At 41.1% G+C, this 25,568-nt stretch overlaps 1 protein-coding gene across 4 annotated transcripts; it reads left to right on the top strand.

Annotated features, from left to right (window-relative positions):
• The first annotated feature begins 386 nt into the window (after positions 1-386).
• Positions 387-25,516, top strand: akap11 (A kinase (PRKA) anchor protein 11). 4 transcript variants are annotated; one of them, XM_086090792.1, is made up of 12 exons: positions 391-552; positions 2,436-2,522; positions 2,794-2,904; positions 3,013-3,066; positions 3,817-3,948; positions 4,047-4,305; positions 6,167-10,304; positions 13,251-13,379; positions 15,054-15,140; positions 18,897-18,943; positions 19,751-19,950; positions 22,103-25,516. In XM_086090792.1, exons 2-12 carry the CDS (start codon positions 2,460-2,462, stop codon positions 22,286-22,288), a joined length of 5,406 nt encoding a protein of 1,801 aa, XP_085946918.1. In that variant the 5' UTR covers positions 391-552; positions 2,436-2,459; the 3' UTR covers positions 22,289-25,516. The 4 variants fall into 4 exon arrangements, 3 of the variants coding, with proteins under 3 accessions (XP_085946920.1, XP_085946918.1, XP_085946919.1); XM_086090793.1 differs by having other exon boundaries at positions 393-552; positions 15,057-15,140; XR_015096643.1 differs by lacking the exons at positions 15,054-15,140; positions 18,897-18,943; positions 19,751-19,950; positions 22,103-25,516 and having other exon boundaries at positions 387-552; positions 6,167-12,881.
• The last annotated feature ends 52 nt before the right edge of the window (positions 25,517-25,568 follow it).

Below are 25,568 nucleotides of genomic sequence, written 5' to 3'. Positions count from 1 at the left end.
ATGATTTAATGAATGCAAAATACAAATAAATCAATTAATCAATTGTTTAATGAGATAGATAGACTAATACTGTATTTAAAAAAATACGTGTAAAACATGTAAAATAATTCATTTTGAATGATCAAGCTAACGTTATGCTCCATGTGTATACTGTGCTTTTTCATTGCTCTGTTTCTCAGCCTTTGATTGATAATGCCTCAGACAACTCTTGTTTTCAGACGGTACTGTCTTGGGAGAATGGGAGTTGGGTTGCGTTTACTAAAGTCGGTAAATGTGAAAACCTATTGACTTTCCTTGCATCATGTTGAAAACGTCGCTGTCACGTTTCCAATTTTTTATTGCGGTTTGACTTTGCGTTCCTTTACGATGATAAAATAATTTCACAGGTCTCGTGAGGGGGAACTACGGGGACGAAATAGCCCACTATTTCGTTAGTGTTCGCATTCAGGGGGAAGTGTTCAAAATTACCGAATTCGTTTTCTGTTCGCAAATGATGCACAGTGGTTCTTGTCGGCGCTGCTTGAAATCCAACAACATCACCAAGCAGCAGAGGTAAACTATACGTTAACATGACAATGGCGATGTTTTTCCACACTTGACGTCTTTGGGGGCACGTGTACAGTGACGTTAGTCTGCTTACCAGTTGCTAGTTGCGGCGTTTGGGTGACATCACTCCGTTCGCTAACTGCGGCCTATTATTATCCCTGCTAGCTCACTTGATTGACAGCTTGTCAACTAACAAGATAGCCCCCTTATACAGTATTTTAAAAATGTGGTTCATCAAGTGCATCTGATCAATGGCAACTATTTAGCAATACTCGTGCTAGTGTTATTGTTTCAGCGATAGCATAACAATATCAGCATCCACAGTCAATGTCAGGCCACGGTGTAAGTAGCTATTCTCCCTTTTTGTATTTAATAGAAGCTTATTCAATAATAGAACATGTATTTCAGTTCAATTTATGTGGGGAGGGTTAACTTAGAGAATGCTTTTTTTCCAATGACGCCCTGGTCAAAAAACAAAACAGTAAGCAGGGTATCGCAGTCAGTGTGGCAAGATTTAGCCAAATTATTTTTAAAATCCTCTTCCTCCCTAAGTGTGTTTATATTAGTGTATATAGTGAACGGGGGGGACACCCACACCCACCCACAATTTGAGAAAAATTGTGCCATAGAGACCCTATAAAATATAATTTTATTTGATTTTAGACTTTACATGATCAAGATTTTTGGGTCGGATCACCAATCAATGTCTTAAAAACAAAAAAAAACTATCACACATCTGATCACAAGATCCAGCAATATGTCTATTTGTGTAGTGTTTAGGGTTAGGGTGGGCAATCCTGGTCCTCGAGGGCCGAGACCTGCATGTTATTGATGTTTCCCACCTCCAACACATGTGAATCATTTGAGTCAGGTGTGTTTGACAACCACAACTGCCCACACCTGGTTATAGTATCAATAAAGTATTCTCAAGCATTTTCGGCAATACTATGTTTAACAAAAAAACTAGTGTGATTTGAATACGAAACAAAAATATGCGAAACATTTTTAGTAACAATGTAGCTGCTTTTAAAATGTGCATTACATAAAAATACAACTACTGTAAATACATTAGTTGCAACCGTTTCGACATGATTTCAATGAAGAACCTGCATGTCGATTTGTGTGCCCCATCAGCATGGAAGTAACAAGTGAATTGGGACACTGAAGTTGTATAGTAGTCATATTTATAATAATGGGCTTTGGCCTTAATTAGCAGTTGCATAGATCTTTATCTTAAAATCTTTCAAATCGGTCTTAATAAAAAAAATAATAATTGCAGGGAGGGGTATTTAGTAATCTGTACCCACAATTTAGTCATTTGACCCACAGTTTAGCACGTCAAAAACAAACAAAGAAGAACACTCAAATATATAGATACACGTTTGATTTATTTGAAAACTGGAGTAGTGTTGAGTGTGAAACAGACGAGAAACTCCATGCCATTTTGATTTTGTAGAAATGAGAGCAGGTTAAAATAAGCATTTTTTTTAATTGTATGCAACGAGGAAACCAGCGTCTTCCCCATTGCAAAACTGTGAAAACACTGCCATAATCAAACCCACTTTTTCATACCCTGACATAGGCCTGGGTGATTTTGCCTAAAATAAAATCTCCGATCTCCGATGCTGTTTTTTCAACATCCATCCATGGTCCATTAAATGTAGCAAAGATGTTTCCAACAAATATTAACGGACAAAATTTTGGTCCAAGCGCTTTTCACCTTTTTCACCCCTGACTCATTTTCATGCCTGCATTTGAGGCACTGTTGGCCTTATCGTTACACAAAGGCAAGTGGTCAATTCTCAGACTTACACATGGAGCACAGCGACAAACACTTCACGCAGCAAAAGAAAGTTCATATAAAACGGATGGGCACTTTCTGTTTGCAGGTGAGCGGCCCACCCTTGGTCGCCATGGAAGCTTGTGCACGTATTCGAGGAGCCCCAATGAAGTCGAGGGCTTCTGTTAGAAAAGAGGTGAGGGACCAGAATTTATGCTGCTCTTTTTTTCTGGGTAAATCCGTTAATGAAACCCAGCAGGCTTAGGTTTTAGTCACCTTTTCAATCTCTGTAACCTTTTCTTCTGGTTTAGGCTGATGTAAATTTTCCTTGAGAGCCCTCAAATCCAAATTTTGTGTTTGTGTGTCTTTTCTTTGTACTTTGATAGCTGCTCCTTTTTTTGGGTGTAATTGTGAACATTGCTGCTTCAGTGTACTTCTAAGCCATGCCCATTTACTCATATGTGCAGACGATACGTGACAATGGAACGCAGTTTGTCAAGAGCCTCTTGCGGAGCAGAAAGGATCTTTGCAATATCAACCTGGACCTCCCATCCATAGATAGCACAATAGTGACAGAGGTTTGTCTCATGCAAGCATGCAAACATACAGTACATACATAACTATACACATGAAGACACACGCACAATAATATAACATGATATGAACCATTTTATAATCTTTTTCAGATTCATTTTGTTTGTCTGCCTGCTCAGAGTGAAGGTGACGATGCTGTGGATCAGGTACTTTTATACTGTAGAAGCCATCTTTTTTCTCAAGTCGGCCTAATTCATAAATCACACCAGACACTGGCGCGTCTATCATCTACTGTATTTTTCGGACCTTAAGTCGTTCCGGAGTCTCAGTCACACCAGTCAAAACATTTATCATGAAGAAGGAAAAAAGCATAGATCCTCGGGAGTACAAGTCACACTTTTTGGGGGAAAACCGAGACCAGTGACAGTAGAGCTCGAACTCACACCCAAAACCCCCATTCCCTGATCGCATTGGCGGTAGCAAAAGAGTTCCGGTTGGATTCTAAACTTGTGCTTCTACCTACGTAAAAGGTTTGCTTTTTAGTTTAAAATGGCTTACCTTAACTAGAATCCCTCATCACGTTGTGGCCAAATGGTCAGTTATTGTGCCTTTTGGTGCAGTAATAGTTGTGGCAGATGATGCATGATAAAGGAGGTCGTGGTAATGCAGTTGTTACCAAACTTATTGGGCTAATGTACCGCTGAACATTTTTTGTCATAGCTCGAATACCCACTCACTCACACGTGTTGATCATGTTCCAAAAGTAGAACATACACAATTTTGGTAATATTTTGCCTTTACTGGGTTGTATGTAAAATACCAAGTTCTGTTGTGGCTCTGATGCATCAATTTCACATGTGGGCCACTGGTTGAAACTTTCTGTGATGCATGGGGATCGCTTTCACATGACAGTCAATGGGTCTATTGTGCAACTATGTATTCTGTCCTTCTTTTAGGCCCTGGCGTCGCTTCCGGCTGGGTTGTGCGAGATTCTCAGGACCTTCCACATTCACGGCCTGAGGAATAATGAAGTTCAGCTGCTCAAAGACTCCCCCAGACTGACGGAGCACAAAGACACTGGGCCTCAAGTAGGTTGAAAACAAATAGTCCTGAAACCAAACTCCACCATCCCATTTTGAAACTTGGGAAGAACTTGTTTTTTCCCCTCTCGAACCCTCAAACACAGTGTTGGGTAAAGGCCGTGTGTGTGCTGCGCCACAATTCTGGTGGTGGTGGGCAACCTCCGGCTAGCGTCACATCGTTGACAGGCCTTCTTGGGTGCTACGTCACTGGCGTCCGCTACGCTTTGGAGCTGCAAAGCCTCCACAGGGGCGAGGTGAGGCAGTCGGAGGAAGACGACACCAACCAGTCCATCTCGTCCATCGAAGACGACTTTGTCACTGCGCTGGAGAACCTTGAGGAGGACGAAACGGGAGAGAACCCCTGTAAGCTTTAATGCTTTATATGCTTTATAAAGAGAAGCATGTGATCCCAGCAGCTGACTGCAGAATTTCCTCCTCTAGTGGCCCTGGGTGTTTATTTACCCAACTGCAGAGGAATACTCAATTCAAACATTTAAGCATATTAAGAAAGGGAAAAAAACACCCATGGAAAATGTATATTGGAGTTTTTTTTGTAGAATGCGTTGGGTTTACAAAAAATGCTTCTTTTTTTAAACACTATTTACTGGCTGGTTCACTCCCTATCCCCTGCAAATAGTGGTGTTCCACTATATTGTTTTAAGTTGTAATATCACCATTCACCCCTAGGTGGCAGACATGGCTTAGTATAAGTCTTATACTGTCCTATTATACAACGTACGTAGGCTAAATAAATTTTTGCGCATTTGGAATGACATGTAGGACAAACAGGATAGTACTCAATAATATTCAAATTCAGAGTAAGTTGATTTTTGGGAAACCATGCACAAAATGAGTCCTTTGTTCGATGATGGTTTGCTGGTTACCTCTGTGGTGTTATTGAATGGTAATTTTTATACGAGGTGGTGGCGGATAACCACAAATTTGGTTATTTTGTTATTTGGTTTAAACACCTTGCTGATAAGAGCATTTAAGATTATTTAAGAAATGTATCATAAAAAAATGAAATATTTTAAGAGAATGTATTTTGCGCACATTTTATTGTTTGTTTATTTAAAATGGCATTTTTGTCATACATCTGGTTAGGAAATGGATGGCCCTATCGCTCCCCAGTAGCACTGATGAAAAATTATTTCCAACTCCATCATTTAGGTTGCCCATCTCTTACCTGTGGTCTAGAAAATTATTGAATGGATGGGTGGATTGTAATGAAGACATAAGCATGGGCACCAGTAGATCACGCTGTAAGAAGTTAATCTTGTTGAAGTTGAAGGGCACAGGTTTGGGAAAAAGTAACACTGAAAAATGTCAGATTTACACTCATTGGTGTATAGACATATAAACACTTTTCTAGTGTTACATTTAACACTCTGTGTTAATCTAACACTGCCGATTTTTCTGTGTGGGGGGTGGCAATTACTCAAGGGTTTTTACTCTTTCTTTGGTTTACTGTATTTTGTTATGCACCCCGCTGCATACAATAGCAACACAATTAACTTCAGTTTTACAGAAGCCACATCTTGGGTCCATTTCACAAAGCATGTTCAACAAACACAGAGACTAACCCTGAACAGCGAATTGACATACACTGAGAGAGGAAACCGTGTTTACGGTTCCACTGCTGCCTTTTTTTGGGCCCATGTCAAAGAAAATTGTCGTGGAAAAATCCAAATGCACTCGCGAATATACGGAGCACCTCCGGGAGTATTTACCCGCTCTGACTGGAAATGAGCAGCGCTTCGTCTCCACTACCGCACATGCGTATTTGGCATTGCTTGGCTTCACTGGGCTACCCAATCAATGTACGTTCGGCTTTGCTTGGTTTGCTTGGGTGGCGAGAATGAGGTCAAACTCCCGAGGCATTCTTTACTCAGATTTTTTGGTCGAAGTCCGATTTGTACGAGTTCCAAGACGTTCGAACTCCGAGGTTCCACTGTACCTCCCTTTCAGAAACGGAAGACTAGCGTTTCCCACATTTCAGGGTTTCTTGACCCAGGGTTCTCACTAAACCTGCTTTGTGAAATAGACCTCCTCTATGGGCAATAGTTTGTGTTGTGGTCAAGAAGGCATTGCCATATTTGAGGGAATAAAATTATGAGTGTCATTAATTTAAGTGGAAATAGTTTGTAAACCCTGTGTTATAATTGTCATATTGTTTCATCTTTCCTCTCTTTTCTTTGTTTTCTTTCTCTTTGGACACCTGAAGCTTATCGGCCTTTCAAAAGACGTGATGTGGCGTCACAGACGGTGCCTACCCACAAGAGACGAAAGGAACTATCAGGTTCCCACATTATAATAAGCTCTTCTTCAAAGAAATATGCAGCCAAACACAAGCCAGGCCCGGAGGTTTCTGTTACTGTGCAGAAGTGTTCCCACATGGAAACCCAGTGGACTTACTGCAGTTCAGGAGCTCGTCTGTCCTCGCCGACAGTTCAAAACAGTGAATCTGAAGAATCTGACTGCTCCAGCCCAAGCCCTATCATTTTCCTGGATGAGGTTGGCTACCAGAAGAGCATGCTGGCCAAGCTGGATATCCCTCAGGTGCCGGGAGGTCCTAGAGAGAGGGTGGAAGACTCTGACTCTGAAGTGAGTGAATTCTTTGACAGCTTTGACCAGTTTGATGACCTGGAAGACTTCAATTCAGAGAATGGCACTCTCACGCTGCCAATGGATAATGACAGTGCTCCAGCGACACAGAAAGCTGCAGAATCTAGCACTGGTGGCTCGACATTGAAATATGTCTCCAAAGGTTGCTCAACAAAGGGCATGTATCCCCACTGCTTTGATCAACCAATTCTCCCAGCGAATGTGAAAAAACCCACTCCCCTCAAACCAGGCTTCCCCTACGGACCTCCCTCTGAGATGCCTGACTCCCCACGTCCAGTACAAAGCCCCTCAGAGGACAATGGTGGTCCACTCTTCAGTCCCGTCAGCTCCTCTGCCTTTAGCCCTCTGGTAGATTCAAGTGGGGTTCTGGAATATTTCTGGAAGAGAAGTGAGGACCGGAGCAACAATACTGAGTTACGGAAACCCCAAGATCTCTGCTCTTTGTATAAGACCTACTCAGACTTTGCCAGCAGTCTCTCCAATGAAATTCTTGGATCTGTCTGCGGGTACCAATCCGCTACAGACATTAATGACAACAAGAATCTCAGTTGTGTTTGCCAGAAGGAATTTACCAACCCCTCAGGCTACACGATGAAGCTCTCAGAAATCCAGGAGACTATAACAGTGGCCAAGCTACAGAAGACATCCCAGTCTTTGAAGGATGGTATCCAGAGGTTTGCTGCTGACCTTGTTGAAATGAGCCTAGGCAGTGCTTTGCGAGACCTCCAAAAAGGCGTGTCTACTTGCACCACCACTTTGTGTCACCTAGCTGCTAGACTCACCTCCTCAGTATTTCAGATGGCCTTTCATGAGATTGGCATGCGACAGGCCTACGTGTTGAAGGAGCGAGCAGTGAATGGGTTAGCAAACTTCCTGGTTGGAGAGGCAGTATCTGGTGCCCTGAAAGAGTTCTTGACTGTGAAAAAGCAGATTTTCCATAGCACAGTGACACAGTTTGCAGCAGATTTAGCTGAAGAACTGGTATTTGAAGGTATTATGGAGGTATGTCAGTTCTCCCATCCTTCAACACCTCTAACCCCCAGTGATTGGTCTTTTGGCCAGGGACACAAAGTAGAAGAAGAAGAGGAGGAGGAGGAGGAAGAAGAGGTGGTTACTTCCTATGCTTCAGACTTGTCCGAGTCGGTTATCCAGGAGGCGTTCATCGAGCTCTCTCAGGCTGAAATTGCCTTTACGAGCCAAGCAGCAATCAGTGTTTCTCCAGACAACATCTGTTATGTTAGTGCAGAGAATATGAGTGCTCACACTTGCAGCACATTTGCTAACCGGCAGCTTTCCAATGCCACCTTAGCAGATGTTCCGGGGACCTCCGGGGAGAGTGTGCCCTGCACAGTGAAGGAAGCTCTTTTCACTGTATCAGGCATGGCCAGCTGTATCCCCGTGCCCCAAGCAGGCCAAGCTATCTCCTATCTAAAGGATCCTGAAGACGAGCATGGTCCCAGCCCAACAGGCACCTCACAGCCCAGCCCTAAAAGAGTATCAGTATTTACCCCAGATACCACATCATGTACGCAAACTAACATTTACATCCATGAAACTGAAACACCCACGTGCTCCCTTGGAAAGTCACCATTCCAAAACTTGTCTGGTAACATGGTGGACATGATAGTAACTGAAGCTTGTGAGCTTGAAAGCTCTTCTAAAATGAAGAAAGGTTTTGATGACTGTGCTGGTTTCCTTGCAAAGACAGTCCTGAGCCAAAGGGACACTCTGCATGTGCCAAATACAGAGATGGGTGGACAAAAGAAGACGGCTCACCCTGGGGATGACGCAACTCCAAACTCGGGTCAAAAATCTAGTCGGACACCCGGCACTCCTCCCTCTACCCCCCAGCAGCCAAGTGAAGTATCCAAGGAGAAACAAATAAAACAGTTCTCCAAGAAGTTAAAAAGCAAGTTGGCCAAAGAATTTTCCCCAGCCACCCCTCCTCCAACTCCACACTATCACCCTGAAACTGATCCGGGTCCTACGGAAAACAGTCCAGAGGCAGACAAGACCGAGTTTATGCTGAAACTGATGAGATCACTTTCCGAAGAGGTAGATGGTAATGAGGATGAAGAGGAGGAAGAATTGCCAGAAGATGCCATTAGAAGTGGCACCAACAAATCTGTCGAGTCGGAAGGTTTCCCCCAGGAAGTGAGACAGTCATCTCGCAGACTGTCCAACAAGGAAGCTGTCCATTATGCAGAGCAATTAGCTTGTCATATAGTCTCAATGGCAACAGAGATGGACACTCTAGGAGTCGATGATGAAGTTGGGGAATTCGCTGGTCCCGTTGAGCAAGAGGGTGACAGCGTGGCTCATTTCTCAGAGCAAACTTTGAACACCTTGTGGGTGTATGCAGGGGAGGTGGCTGGGGAAGTAATCAATGATGTAAAGAGGATGGTGAGCTCAGTCCAACAGTGCTCATATCATGGTTCTCCCAGAAGAAGAAGTGTAGATTGCCTTAGCTCAGAGTGTTTGCATCACCACCAGCATCACTCTCTTCCTGGCACAGATCAGAACAGGGACTGGAGGGTGGAGAGGGTGGCTGAGCAATGGTCGAACAATCTCATATCCTCTCTTTTCCGCTCACCTGTCTCAATGTCAAGTAGTTCCAGCTCAGGATTGTCCTCGACGTATCCCAGCTGTGAGAGTGTGACAGATGAATACGCTGGCTACCTCATTAGGGTGCTGAAAAAGGAGGGAGGCAGTCGGGAGTTAGTCCTTGATCAGTATGCTAGTCGACTGGCCTACCGGTCCATAAAACAAGGCTTGGCTCATGCTAGTCGAAGGATCAAACAGAGACCCTCCAGCGCCCGCCTTCGTCCCTCAAAGTCATTACCAGATGAATGGAAGGCATCGGGTAGTGAAGCCTCACCAACCAAGGACATTGTGGAGCCAATGGTTTGTCCCTCATGTGAGGATGTACAGTGTTGTTGCAGAGAAAAACAAGGCCAGAGGGACTGCGTTGATTTGGTGAACTTTGCAGAATCTTTAGCGTACAATATCACCTGTGACGTCACACGAACACTTCGTCTATCGTCTGTACGCCTCCCCAAGTCTCTTACCGACTCTTGTCTTTATAAGAAATCCAAACTTGAAAATATGACAGAGAACCTCATTAGGAATTCATTCTTGTGCCCTCTACTTTCCAAGGACAGTAAGGCTAGACATTACCACAGCACGGGTAGCTTGCTTGATGGTGGCCACAACAGTAGGATGATGCAGGTGATTGAGCACTACGCAAGAAAAATAGTAGATGACACTCTAAAGATGAGCCTGGCTTCAGTTGGGCATTCATCCCAAGATCATCAGAGGACTCCCGGCTCGGACAGACGCTCACACACCCAAAAACTGTCTGAAGGAATGGTGCCGAGCCCCGCCCTGGGACTGAAGACCTGTCGCTACTGTCAGGCTCTGGAGTGTCCCTACTGCACCAAACTTAGTCAATATCACCAATCTACATTGCAGAAGAGGAGAAGGGACCCAGAGTGTCAAACCGGGCCAGAACGCCTGCATGGGCTGGAGATTCCTAAAATCCATATTGACCTGGAACATAGGTCAGCGTTTGCAGAGCAGATGGTGTCTATGGCAATGGAGAACGCAAAACGGGAGTTGAGCAACACAAGCCTTAACGCAGACAGTGGCATTGGCCATGATGGAGCCAGCTATGCAGAGAGCCTCACTGCTGAGATCATGACCTCTGCACTTAACGTCTGCCAAGCGGCCAGTGTCAGGTACAAACAAGTTACAAGACTTGCATCATCAAAATCTTTATGCATGTTCTACCTGTCAATATATTTCTCAAGTTCTAAGGTTCATGAACCTTTTGAGGGTTCTACCTCCCTAGCAATAGCAACGTGGCAAGATTTGCCCAAAATTGCACTTCGTCAAAATGCCAAGTATGATTGGAATGGCCAATTCAACCTGATAACAGCACACCAAGAATAAAAAATTAAATACATGGATAATGGCTTGTGGGCATTTTTTTGGGGCGGGGGGCTTTTTGGGGACTGCTTTTTTTGTGATGCTGCCTGAAAAAAAAAGAAAAGGAAAAAAAAAAAAGTTTTACTTAATTATTTCTCAATAGATTTATTTAAAATACAACAACACACACACAGACATATTAATGTAATTGGCCATTCTGATTTCAATTTTGAATTTCTTAACTTCTTCCATCCATCCATCCATTTTCTGTACCGCTTGTCCTCACAAGGGTCGCGGGGGTTGCTGGAGCCTATCCCAGCTGGCTTCGGGCAGTAGGCGGGGTACACCCTGAACTGGTTGCCAGCCAATCGCAGGGCACACAGAGACGAACAACCATACTCACAATCACACCTATGGACAATTTGGAGTGTCCAATTCACCTGCCATGCATGTTTTTGGAATGTGGGAGGAAACCGGAGTACCCGGAGAAAACCCACGCAAGCACGGGGAGAACATGCAAACTCCACCCAGGAAGGCCGAAGCCCGGACTTGATCTCACAACCTTTGCACTGGGAGGCGGACGTGCTAACCAGTCAGCCACCGTGCCGCCTTCTTAACTTCTTTTTTTTTTTTTTTTTTTTTTTTCAAGTAATGGTGGATGGATGGATGGATGGAAAAATAATGAAGCTAAGAGATTCACATTTGGACATAACATGACTTGTAATGTAATTTTTAAAATATGGAAAATTTGAAACAGTCATTGTTGGTTACCATGAAAATAGGAATCTTGTAGAATAGAATTACTGGTACTTGATTCCACTAGTAACACTGTTTCTTAGGAACTACTGGATAGATTTTGCTGAAACCTGTTGATTACAATAACAGTTAATACTACCTGATGTTATTTGCTTGAATCTCTAAGATGCCACCACAAAGCTAGTCATTCCTAACTCTCACAAGAATATCTTGGGAAATAGACATCAGAAATGGTAGAAAATTCTTATTTTCATGAAGGGAAGTATCATGCAAAAGGTGTGAATATCTTGAGTATACACTACACTATATAGATTATATAACAGAGGTGATAGTTTTGCCACAGAGTTCCGGTTTGAAGGATTCAACTGTTTTATCGGGTCTGTCTATCCATCTGCATGCAAAATGACGGCATTCTTCAAAATATTACTCAAAGCATAGTAAATATTTCACCCCAGTTTTTGTTCTAAGAATGGCAGTTTCTGAGGGAAAAAAAGCTTAGCATCTTAGTTAAGCTTTTTTACATTTTAGGCTTACACCTCATATATAGCGTATGCCTATGCTTTGGTTAAAACTACATGACTACACGATCATTTTTACCAACAACCACAAGCAACGCAAACTACATCGGCACAAAATTCTCTTGGATTTGTTTTCCTTCTTTGGTGGTGCCTTCAAGGAGTGAGCAGTTGAGTTGGCCACTTCATAGGGACAATGAGGAGGACCACATTTATTATTTTCCATATTAAAACAGGGTTTCATTCTTTGTTCTTGAAGAGGTATACAAGCATATTACTGAGGTACAGAAACTGAATGGATAACTCCAACAATTTAAGGGAGCATGCATGTTTTTGTTTTACTCATTTGTTCCGTAGCAATTGAATGTGCAGGTGTTCAGGTATGTGCTGCAAGTCGCGTCTGCTTGCAAAAATCTCTTGTTTCTACATTATATTACTGGCATGAAAACTCTTGTGAGGACTAAGCAGTTAAGAAAATGAATGGATGTCTTTGGTATTGTTGCACAGATACCCACAGCTAAAATTGATCATTTAATTGTATCTGCTACTCAGGGAACCCCTTCTCAGTTTAGCTGACAAGTTTTCAGCTAAAAGTATTCACAAATAAGCTCATGTGGAAATTCCATGGTGTTCTCAAAGTCTGCACCTCAAAATTACTGTAAAGATTCTAGCAACGTCACCTAAAAACAAATTTCCAAGATGGCAGCCTCCTGACACATTGCTACTATCAAGTACTTCTTTTCTCATGATCCATTATTCCAGAACTCAAAGGTGGATTCAAGGATCTTTTTTCACTGCGCCTTCCGGTTGGATCATCTTAACAATTGTTTCTTGATCCTGTCAATCAATCTGCCGTAACAATGTCGTGCGTGCTTGTTCCCAGCTGCGCATGCGAACTTCGAGTGTTTGTAGCATGTAGCCGCTGAGCTATGGATTCAGCCATTCATCGTTACAGCTGCACTGAGCTTACCGCATACTTTGAAAATAGCTAAGAGCCGCAAGAGGACACCCATCTTTGAAGCGAGGCCAACTGCAAAGATTAAAGAGACTGATGAAGATGAGCTCACACGTTAGCGACATTTGAGAGGTGTTTCCCCCGGACGAGCAGGAGAGCTGGTAGGATGGTCTTCCGCATACGCAGTTTTTTTTTTAAACATGACAAACAGACGTTTGGCTTCTACTTTTCGAGAAAATCCTTGGATACACCTTTAATTGAAAAACAAAAAAGTTCCCATGGTCCAAGCACACAATGGTCCGCCAAATTAATAAAATGGTGTACTCTTAGCCATCTTTAAGTGTGAATGGGTGAATGTGAAGCTATGTAAAGCGCTTTGCGCACTATAGCTAAAATTGTGCTTTATAAATAGCAGTCCATTCTATTAAGTCCAGATAAAAAAAAAAAACACGTCATTGCTAAGCACACAAAATGTGAATTTGACATTTATGTTTTGACGCCTTCTAAATTTGACTATATTTTGCATTTAGCTCTCCAGGCAGGGAAGTCACGGAGCCCACTGTGTCCCAGCAGTTGAGTGTCGGGGACGACAGTGTGGGCAGCTGGTCCAACCTGAGCTTCGAAGATGACAACAGTAGCTTCCTTCACCTCAGTGACAGGTATACATCCTGAATATCAGATACTTGCTAATTAATTTATTTTAAAGCAGGTAGATAAATAATTTCCCTATGTTGCAGTAATTTGCTGTTCTGTGGTGGTTGTGACAATTCCCCCCCCATATTGTCACCAGTAGACCTTCAAGTGGAAAGAGCATTTGTTTTGTGCCAAAACAGAAAACTGTTATTTTCCTTGTTCAACTCAAAATGCTACGTATAGTTTAAGTTTTGCTTGGCCCTTGCAGTTTAAGTGCCATTTCCTCTTATTTAACCTAAATTATTAAATTACATTGGAACATTTTAACATATGTGGCCAAGATCTAAAAGATTTCATGTCGCTGAAGTAGTAATGCACTTGGGTAGCTCAAAGGAAATGTGGTTTTAGATGGGAAAACTGCAATGAATGTAAATTCCAAAGAGACATTTTGGGATCAGGTCAATCTTGAGTATCTGTCTTTTGACATGTTCTCACACAACTTGCCAATTTTTTGGGGTTAAAATGTGGATATATCTCTGTGGAAGCAAACCTGACAATGAGATCCTTTTCCAAGATACCGAAGGAACACAGTGTCTTGACTGTCGAGGAGGCTGAGTTCATGTATCATAATATTTTCTAAAGGTGTGTCTTAAAGGAGTGCTGTTGTCTCTTCAGGCACTGTTTCTGTAGGAACAAAGTGCACCGCCATGTGTGATTCATTAGACTCCCTTTAAAAGCCTGTTGCGACCATTTCCGTTTAGCAGATGAAACGGCTAAAGGGAAAATACAATTCATCCACAAAGGGTGTTGGAGCATGGAGATGAACTAAAGGAATAAGTTCCCACCATGTCATCCACTGTCACACAGCCACGTAGATGAATATGTAATTAGTTGATGCAGGTTAAAAATATAGGTCATACATTTCTTTTACTTTACTGGTCGTGATGCATACTATAATTTTCAATGTACAGTGAATCCCTGCTTCTCCACAGTTTGGCACTTTATTATTGTATTCATTGATTTATTTATATGTATTCTTTATTATTAGTTGGTTCCCTAAAAACAAACCTGTTTTTCATGGAAAACATTTATAGGCGGTATATCCCAGTCGGACCCAGTTCTTTCCCTCCGTAAATAGTGGGATTGTAGTCATTGACCTCGAGCTTGTGCCTCTTTTGTAGTGTTGGGTCGTGCAACACCGATGTGTCGAGTTCATGGCACTGTAAGTGTATCTGTTAATGGGATGCTTCTCTGTCAAAAGAATCGCAGATCATTTTAAAGCACAATCCTTCCCTTTAAGCCACTTTGATAGGGAGACTGAAAGTAAAAAGGGTTCTGCTGTGTGGGACCGTTTTGATCTCATATTGGCAAATAAGGTATTTGTTATAATTCCCTTGTTTCGTCCTTCCTTGTTTTAATCTATCAGAATTAAAATTAATTAAAAAATACACAGATAAAATAAATAAAACAGGTGTACAAACAAAAAAACAGGTGTACAGACATTTTATGGCTTCCTCTTGGTTGCCTTTATTAATAATTGCACCTATATCCACATTATAAGCATATGTTGAACTAGGCAATTCAGAATTTTGCTATCATAACATAATACTGATAAAAAAATTAAAAAAAAGACTACAATACAACCCGTATTGAGGTTTATCTTTATGACAGTGGTACGTAACTGCACCTCCTCTCTCTAGCAGCAATGGGAACAGCAGCAGCTGGAGCAGTCTTGGCTTGGAAGGGGAGCCCTTTGAGGAACACATGTCATCGTCACCCTCAGACAGGTCAGTAACCATGCAACACGGTCATGTTCTTTGGATTAAGAAATGATAGTCTGCAAAAACGAGTGGAAATTGCAAAGTGACTTGCTGTATTATATTACTGTGATAGTTCCAGTGGCAGGACAAATAATGTGAATTTCTGCATAATTTGGTCATACGATAAGGTCTGATCTTCATCTAAATTACAAGAACAAACAGTCTGCTTAATCTACGACTACTCGAAGAATTATGTGTTCATGTTTTTATTGAAAATAACGTAAACATGACATGGTGGAAAAATTTAAGTGACCCCCTTGGATTTAATAATTGGTTGACCCTTTGGCAGCAATAACCTCAACCAAACGTTTCCTGTGGTTGCAGATCACGCCTGCACTATGATCAAGATACATTTTGGACCATTGCTCTTTACAAAACTATTGCAGTTTAGCAAGATTCCTGGAATGTCTCTTATGAATAGCGGTCATGTTTGGTCATGTTTGCATGGCATGTTTAATGCCAGCCTGCTCTTTTGATTGGGAATACAGCAAGCTATAAACAGATACAGTATTTTTAGTTCTTTCCACTTGTCTATTCGTGTCATCACTGTTTGCGTATTATCTTTTTTTTTGGCAACCTCCTTCTGTGTCTTTGCCTGCAGGCTCCATCAACAAGAAAGTGGTTAACAACCGTATTAGAGGAGAATGTTAGCAAAATATTTTTCTGTGTCTGTATCACACCCCAGATATAGACCGGTGGCAAAATAATGGAAAAAAATTAGAACAAATCACCCACAGATGCTTTAACAGCCTCAGTGGCCTTTGCTTTAGATTTGACATCTGTCTGCAACTCAGCATTATTCTTCCAAAAAGGGAATCCCTCGTTTGGTGTTTTGATGATGTTTGTAGACAACACCAAAATAGCTCTTGGGTGTTTCCATTTTTTGGTTTAGTATGTCCTATTTTTATACTCATCAACCCCTCACACCCTTTGGATTGAGGTATTAGGCTGAGCGTCAACTCACCACAGGATCATGCTGTCTCTGTCATAGTTTTATGATTACTGTAATTTGCACCCTCTTCTCTCCATGTTGTCAGTTGAGGTAATTTCTTTATCACTTTTCACACACAAAATAGCAAAGATATGACAGTAGAACAGATGTCTGAGCCTGTATCTTTCACATACCGAAACAGGACATTGCCATGTTTCTGTGTGCCTTCACAAAGCAGAATGGCAAATGCTGTCAAGACAAGACAGTATGAATGAGTGTCGGATGTTAAACTTCTACACGCCATTTCTTTTCGTACAGCCAAGTTATGCATCCGATGCAACCTCAGAAGCCATGAGATATGTAGTTTAAATTCTCGTTTCAATTTTGAAAGAGGCTTTTTGACAGGTCACCCCTCAAAACGCTCATATCTCAATTGTAGTCCAATGTTTTTGCGTTAGTGCATCCCCATCTCAAACTATAGACAGACTTGCTGACAGTTTGATTGCATTCTCCAGTGACATTCTCACGCCAGGAAGACTTGCTTCTCCATTTTCCTTTTACATATCGCACATCGTGGCATTACACGTCATTTTTTTTCCCCTGCAATTTCCGACGTTATAGACTGATGTCTTTCCCTTCAAACTAAATCCAGATGTTTCTTGATTTGCTTCTGGTAACTAAAGCCAGTTGGGTTGTCATAGCAACTGCAGCCATATCCAATCAATGAAACTTTTGGACGAATTTAAGCTCCACAGTGCCTGGTGGGAATGTTAAATGCCGGAGCGCGTTAGTGTTGACTTTCAGCCATGTGAACACATTCATTGATGTAGTTACTGTGCCATTTTAGAAGTGTCTTGTAATTGCTTGAAAATCAAGGCTAACAATTAGAATGCTGTTTGCACCAACTGCAAGCCATGACTTAATCACTCTGTATTTTTGGATCACTGCTGTTGTACTTTTGGATCACTGCTGTTGTATTTTTGGATCACTGCTGTTTGACTGTCCGTAGTCCACGTGTTAACTGTTGTGGACTGTCAGCGCTGAATAATGTCAATGCTAAAAAATGCCAGAAACAATAGAAATCTAAGCATTTGTTTTGTATGTGCCATAAACTCAAGGAGGTACAAATATTATGTACCAAATCCCACCTTTCCCCACTTTGTGCAGGTGTAGTCACATAGTAAGAAGTAGGAATGTAAAAATAATTTTAACAATAATTTAATTCAATCATTTAAAAAGGAGAGGTTCTATTTCATTTGCGGCGTTCCAGCAGCTGGTGGTGGTTAGTTTATTAGTGCAATTTAATTTTAATTAAGCATGTTTTGGCCACAGACGTTTAAGACCCACGCTAATGGCCAGATAAAGGGGAATGTTACACGTTTGAGGTCCTCCACAAATTGACTCAGTTCATGATGTGAAGTGCCTCAATATTGAGTATTAGTGACTGTCGGTCATTTATGTTCATTCAGGTTAAGGTTACCTGTACTATTTGAACTATATAACTGTATAATTATGACCTCAGATAATACAATACTTTACATGCAAATGGTCAGGTTTATTTTATTTGTATTTGTATTTTTTGGTTCTACAGAAACCATACACACAACACACACGCACACCTGTCTGTACAAAATTACAACTCCATTTACCAAACAGACTTCTTACAAGAGGATGTAGTATAAGGATGTAGAGATATCCAAATGTCACAATACGATAATAAAGCTCACTTTATTATCGTATTGTGACATTTGAAAATCTCTACATCTCTACACTATGTGAAAATTCACAATATAATTTTTTTTTTAAACTCATATTGAAAAAAAACTATGTTTTGTGCATAATATGATCTGTGACAAAGAAATAAGCTTGGCCAGACATTTCATTGTCATGTGCTCCTACTGGCTCAACGGCACAATACTTTTTTTTTCTTTCTTTCTTTTTTACAGAGTTATTGAAAAATATTTGCTGGTATGACTGATTTATGAGAGTGATAACCGCCGCAGTATATCCGGTTAGACATAATTTTGTGCATTTGAGCAAAAATCCGACCAGGTTTTCTCTTTGGACTGTTTAATATGATTGTGTGTGGGTGTGCCTTTGTCCTTTCTACATTGTGGGGCCCATACACGTGTGTTTTTCCTGGTTTAACTACCATTGTGGGGGCCGACTTGAAATTGGTGGTCCCCACAAGTTCAGACCTCTTTTTGACGGTCAAGACTTGGTTTTAGAGTTTAGGTTTGAATTGGGTTATGGTTGAGGTTAGGGTAAGGAATGGGGGTAGGCAATCATTTCTTATGGTTGGGTTAAGGGGGAAGGGGCTAGGAAATGCATCATGTCAATAAGATGTCCCCACGATGATACAAAGACAAACGTGTGTGCGTGACAATAAAAATATCAGCGTTTGGAAAATATAGTACTATTGGTGCAAGCACAGTGAAGTAAAAATTCTGGTTTGGAAAATGTAGTCATTGTGGAAGTGCAGTAACAGGAAAATGTTATAGTTTATTTAGCCACCTGGCTTTTTGCCACACCAGAAATTCAAGTGACCAATATATGTCCAGCCAGTCACTTGGCGTACCCTCCTTGATTTACACTGTACATTGCACAACTTATGACACTCAGTGACACTTAAAATCAGCTCGGCAAGTTAACCAGCTGACTCATGAGCAGGTAACACATGACCATAACTGGGGTAAAACAGGAAAAATACTGGAAATGTTTTGCAGCCATAAAGAGACCTCTTGATCGTAACTGATTTGTAATCTCACTTCTCCTTGTGATGTATCCCACAGTGACCATACAGAGGATAAAGAAACAGAGGTCAAAGAGGAATCCAGTGGTAAGTGTCCTTATACTCCCCTTTTAATTCACCTCATTGATTCAAACGTTAGTCATTGTCACATAAAAGCAGAACAGATAAATAAATGAGTGTGCAAAGTCCTTCTAATTTGAGTCTAGTCTACTCTCATCACTCATTGACATCCGCATTGACTCCGAGCTAGGCTGTGCACGTCAGCCTGCCGTGCTGTCTGAGTGTGTCATAGCAGGGGATTTTACCGCCCCCGTAAGTGTTCGTCAGCCACGCTGACGTTCATTCATCATTTACACTCACTCCTCTCAAGCATTATTGTAATGTCTGTGTGCCCCAATTGATGGGGTCTGTCTATTCTTTCAAAGTCCCAATTCACAGTTTGAAAACAAAACAGAAGTTTTGATTAGAAAAAGATTTTAATATAACATTGCTAAATGTTTAAAATGTCTCCAAGGTCTTTGGGAAGTGCTATGAAATAATTTCAGATTTTTGCTGAAAACTCAAAAGCACAGTGACTGTCCTTCAAATAGAGCAAATTTAAATACTGTTGTGTACAAAAACAGCAGTACCTAAAGATGCACATAAACGGGCTCAAATAAAAAATGTCAAGTCATGCTGCATATTGTAAACATGTTCCCTGTGCAATAAATCTGATGATTTTACATTATGAGCCGACTTTGACGTGATCGCTCCACACTGTTGCATGCATCATTTGTTCCAGTCTGCCTTCTTCCTTGCCTTTTCGGTGCATTTTTTCAGGTCTACCTCTCTTTATTTAGTTTTATACTCTACTTTCACATAACACTGCTGTTGTGATATTTCCCTGTGTTGCAGGAACTCTGTGCATGGACACAACACAAGTGCAGGCCTCCAGGACTCTGTTGATTATCCTGAACTCGGACAGCCGTGAGCTCAGATGGAACCCTCAACACGTGACCCTGGATCCCCAGCTGAGGAGCTTGCTGCAGTGGGCGGCGGCCTCCATCGCTGGCGTGCCCCTTATCCATCTGAGTCCCGACAAGGAGCTCCAGCAGGTAATAAAGATGCATCCCTCTAAGATATGTTTTTAGAATAGTAGCAGTGTTGTGGCGCTCCATCCCGTCAAAAAACATCACGGCAAAAATAATGCACCTATGGTAATGCATTTCCTAAAGCTCAATTACTTGTAGATTTTCGGTTCTACAATCTCCAATCGGAGCGCCAATTTCACTAAACCGCAGACCTCCCTCCACCAAGGCTAAACCATCTTGGATGTGTCGATTTGATTTATTAGATTACAATCAAGCGACCATTCCACTCCACTTGCCTTTGTAATGTGTACCACAAAGCAAGTGTCAGCACCCACACACAGCAATCTTTTTTCCACACTAATATATATGATTATTTTTCTCATTAAAAACATTATTATAGGGCTGGGCAATAAACCAAATTAGTTCCATTAGTTGTCATTTTGAAAATTTGCTAATTTGTGAAATCAGATTTTGTCTTCTACTGTTGTTCTTATGTTCTGTTACATCCAGATGTTATTGTGAGTTGCAATTTTCCACAAGTGGCAGAATGCTGGATGAGTGGTTTAAAAGATGGGTTTACAATAGCTAATTAATTGTGGCATTGAAGCAGAAACTATGCCTGTTAAGTTTATGTTAAAACTGATTTAGAATCAGTATTAATTTTGTCTGGACATTTTGTTCGGGGAATAAGTGAAGCCTTTAAATAAATGTTTGTTGGGTTTATTAGATTAAAATGGAAATCGTCCTAAATGAGTAGAAAAAAAGATATATTTTAATTTTTGACCATATCGCCCAGCTCTACATTATTCTATGTCCAATAAAATGTATGCCTCTTCAAGTTCATTTGTATTTACTGAACACATTAATTTAAAAAAATCCTCTTTTTTTTTCATGTTTAAAAAAAAAAAAACTCTGTACAGTAATTTCTGAACTATAGGGCGCACCTGACTATAAGCCGTGCTAGCTAAATTTGGGGAATACTCGAGTTTGTTACACATATAAGCCGCAACCGACTGTAAGCTGCAGGTGTTTTAATGTTACCAATGTTACTACTTTCTTTTCCATAATGAGGCCGCAAATTGTCTCACTCTCGTTCTGTTTCTCCTACTGTATTTAGGCTCACTTGGTTTGTTTTGCGCTGCCTGACGCTCTTGCGCTTCCTTTATAGTGCGGCCCCTTGTGATCTGATGGATAAGCCGGACCTTTGTATTAGTCGCAGGGTCGAATGCAAGTGAAAAAAGTAGCGGCTTATAGTCCAGAAATTACTGTAGTAGTTTAATTTGGAGATACGCGATTTTCAGTGGACAGTGATGTGAAATTAAATAAAATTAGTAAAGGTTGTTCTTTTAGTCCAGTAAAAAGCAAACATTTGTAAGAAACGTAGAAGAAATAGTTTTACTTTTTAGATTAAAAGTGGGGTCTTAAGTTTTGACCGTTTGTGTTTGTAAACAAACAATTCAAAACAGACTCCTCCCATGGCTCAACCCCCACTCTTCTTGTCAACATGGCGTCTGTCTACAGTGACACGCCCCCCGCTCTATGATTGGCTGGAGGGTTAAACATTGACTTTCCGCGCAGAAACGTCCCTCTTATGGCAAAACATAACAAAATGGCAAAACACAGGCTAGGGGTTGGTGGTTGATGACAAAATCCTCACCACACATTAACAGATGCCCAGAGGTGTTAATTTAGAAAGATTTCATGTGTATACATCCAGTGTTTATGAAGTGTTTATTTCTGAGTCAAAACTCAAGACCACACCTTTTAACATTCTGTGCCAAAAATGTTGTGAGTCCAGTCAGTCAGTCCCCGGTATTTTTATTTTATTTTATTTATTTATTTTTAAATCAAGCGTTAGGGTAAAGGAGGGTCTGAAAATGGCCGGCACTGAATACGTTTTAAAAAGGTAAAATTTACCAAATATGGAAATGCACGCTTTTTTAATGGACAGTGACTTGCCTAAAAGTTATCCGTATATAAAAATTTTGAGTGTACCGTTTTGTATTTTGCTAAAATTCCTTAGCAGTGCATTACTGCAACCAAGAGGACTGGAGTCTCACTGATTCCTATTAATTTATTCCCATTATATTCCATCTGAGAATGACAGTTCAATGCCATGCACAAACAAAATGTGTGAATCTTAGTTAGCGAAGTGAAATTGCTGGTGTGGTTTCAGCTGCCAGCCGTGGTCCACAGGCTGCGTGAGAGGAAGTGCAGGGTGGGAGACCTGCTGCATTTCTTGTTGCGCTACTGTGAAGAGAGCCAGCCGCACGCTCAGCCTCAGCCCAGGGAGGAGACGTCGCAGTCGGGCAGAGAGTCCCACCGCGTCCCCCTCTTCAAGTGGCTGCTGGAGCACACCTAAGAAAAAGCCTCTTGATGTTTGTTGTTCCTCTCAGCAAAGCGCTACCACCGCTCTTTTCCACCAGAGGGCACTGTCAGCTGGTTGAAGGCCTTGTATGATGTATTATTCTAATTATCTGCCACTGTTTGATTGTTCCAGTATCCTTGCACATGTTGATTTAACAAACGATCTCACACTCCACACTTTCCAAAAAAGGAAGGAGAGCGACCCATCCTGGTTTGTTCCTGGCGCGGCGATACGTGACTGAGAGTGAGCGAAAGTGCGTTGATGTTTTTGTTTGGGGATCCCCATGGCTGCCAGGCCCATGAGGTCATCCCATCCACAGCTCACCTTGGCGACATGGGTGTTGCCACATGTGAGAGGAACACACGCAAACTACAGGAACACCACACCCTTATATTATCAGAATCGTTTAAGTGTGTGTTTCTTTCCATGAAGTATTTCCATTGTTGTGTTACTTCCTCCACTCTCATTCAAGCATCATTTTAACATTCTAAAATTGCATCCCTTTATTTTGAATATTATTGTTTACAGAAAAAACACAAAAATTGCCTCCACAGTTGATCTGTATGACCCCCGTGTTGTTTTTACAGGACAGCAAAAAAGACGGAAAAACTTCCGTTTTTGTGGCAGTGTGAAATAAGCTTTAATCTGCCAAAGTGATCACACCCATGGCCACAGAGTGATACATAGTATTTGTTTGTTTGTTTTCACACCAATATTAGTGTTTCTATTTTATCTTAAAATGTTGGCTTGCCTTTCAACAATCACTTTGGTTTGTATAAACTAAAAATTATGTGCAAGCATGGATTAGGGATGGGCATCTGTTCGATTATTTGCTATTAACATGGGAGAATCTCCTTTGAAGTCAAGATGGCAAACAGGACTACTTGAGTCATGTTGAGATTTATTTAGACTGCAAACAATTGGAGACTTAAAATCGTAGGCTCGCTTAAACTTCTTTGGACAGCAAACTCATTGAGACGTCTTTAGATCCAAATCCAAGCTTCTTTAGATTGGGTTGGCAATTGAGAGTTAAGATGATAGTTGACACTTCTTTAGACTTATTAGGACTTTTCGATGACTTTCCATAACAATCAAAGCTTCTGTAGATTAAAAACACGTTAAGGCTTCAGAGAGGAGTGAAGATTTCTTCAGGCGGGTTTTGACATCAACAGAGTTGAGACTTCTTTAGATGGCATTAAAGATTTTTGACTGCAGTTTACTTGGAATTTCTTTAAATGCTTTGAAGGGCATCAAGAGTTAGTAAGATGGCCGACTCATGAGACTTATTTAGACAGCAAAATTTAGATTTATGACCACTATCAATGTAAGAGATTAATGACCGATTTATGACCATTAACAATGTTAAAAAATAAATAAATACATTTAACTGGGGCTTCTTTAGACAACAGTCAATACTTGTTTGAGATTACAAACTTGCTCAGGTTTAGACAGCAAGCTAATTAAGACTTTCAAATTCTTAGGCTTTAAATTCTTAGGCTTTAAATGACTGTCAAGAGTTCTTTGGATGGCAGACTCAGACTTATCTGGACAGCAGATTCATTCATGCTAGCTTTCTGTTAATGGCAAACAAAACTATTTTATTTTTAGATGGCAATCAAGTATTAACCAAGACAGTAAATTTGTCAAAATGTATTAAGATGACGAACTCATTGATGGCAATTGAGACATTAGATTGCAATAGAGAATTCCGAAGGCAAATGCACGCAAGACTTCAGGTGGCACTTTCTAAACGACTAACTCGTTGAGACTTCTTTATACTGCCAAATAGTTCAAACTGAATCAACAGAACATCTGCTGCTTACATTCACGTAGTGCACTCCACTTTGCCTCATTTTATTCCAGACACGACTCATCTGTTTCACACACGGAATTTTAAGGATCAATTAAAAGGTGTCATTGATCATGCATGCCCATCCCTAGTGTGAACTATGTTTACCAGGTAGATTCCTATGTTGAGAGTGTTTCTCCCCAAGGCAATACAATTAAATGAGCCAATATTAGTGGCTTCACAGTTGCCAAACTCATCTTGAGTTGACTCCAGTCGTCATCAGCATGTGTCCTAATTGTGGAAGGTCTGCTGACGTAGATAACGTGGATGTTTTAACCACACACCCAGGATGAATACATATGTCATTTCACGGTGGGACAACCACAACTTCCCCAATGGATTCCATCTGTGTGCACAGGCACAACAGAACTACTGAGATGCACTTTGAATGAGCTATGACAGGGGTGGGCAACCTGTGGCCCGTGGGCCTTATATGGCCGCTTAGAGCATTTGATATGTCCCGCCATGCAATTCTCAAAACAGATAAAACCTCAGAAAGTCCCAAATCATTTAACCAACACATTGCTGTTGGGCAGAATGCTTTCCTAAAACATTACTTTTTGGGATTTTGTTTGTTTGTTTTTGTTATTAAACATTGTATAATTAAAGAGAACAAGCTGTTTGCAACATTGGAGATCCGTGAGGGGCTTGACTAAATCTACATTGACCAAAATTGTGCACAAAAAGTGTCTGCCCGGCAGCCAAGATATGCTTCTATATAAACATTCGTTGGAGACACTGTAATATAAGCCTCGCTTTGCATCTGTCGTTTCGTTGTCGCCTGCATGGCTCGAGCTTTTATTTTGAAAGCGCCATGCCACTTGTTCCTGCTTCAACTCTATAGGCTGCTGACCAAATGGTCTTTTTTTTTTAAGCACAGTATATATCGATCTAAAACTGTGTTTGTCCTCTGTGTTTCGTTTACTCAAGAAATATGTCACAAAACGCACTATGAAAAAAAAGTTACACTGTATTTACTATGAAGAGAAAGTTAAGTATTATAAATTAACCTTGCAGTGAGACAGAGTTGAAAGGAATGTATAAGAAATGCGTACAAAGTCATTCCCTGACCATTCCAGCTTGTGTTTGTGCTTGCTGGATGCTGGACGTGCACTTGCAAAAAATATGTTGAATGGCCGCCACTGTTGTATACCAGTGTTGCTTTCAAAGCATCCCGCTCCCACCTGCTCACCTTCCACTCACACTCCATGTTTGTTCCTGCTTACTTGTAAAGTCCTGCCAAATAAAGATATTAAATTAAGTTATATATATACTGTACTGACTGCGGCAACGTGTTCTCCTGGCAGTGCTGAATCGTGAATACACATTTGTAAGCTTGATGTCAGTGTGATAATAAAGCTTTTATGTGGTAACTCCTTTGGCTCCTTTACTTATTTTATCAAATAGGGGAAAAAATGCAAAAAA

The sequence above is a fragment of the Leptonotus elevatus genome, chromosome 12 (assembly GCF_054856555.1).
Source record: "Leptonotus elevatus isolate MCC_2025b chromosome 12, RoL_Lele_1.0, whole genome shotgun sequence".
In the NCBI taxonomy this organism is placed as follows: Eukaryota; Metazoa; Chordata; class Actinopteri; order Syngnathiformes; family Syngnathidae; genus Leptonotus; species Leptonotus elevatus.
The sequence above is the reverse complement of the archived record's forward strand: the minus strand, read 5'-3'. Positions and strand labels throughout refer to the sequence as shown.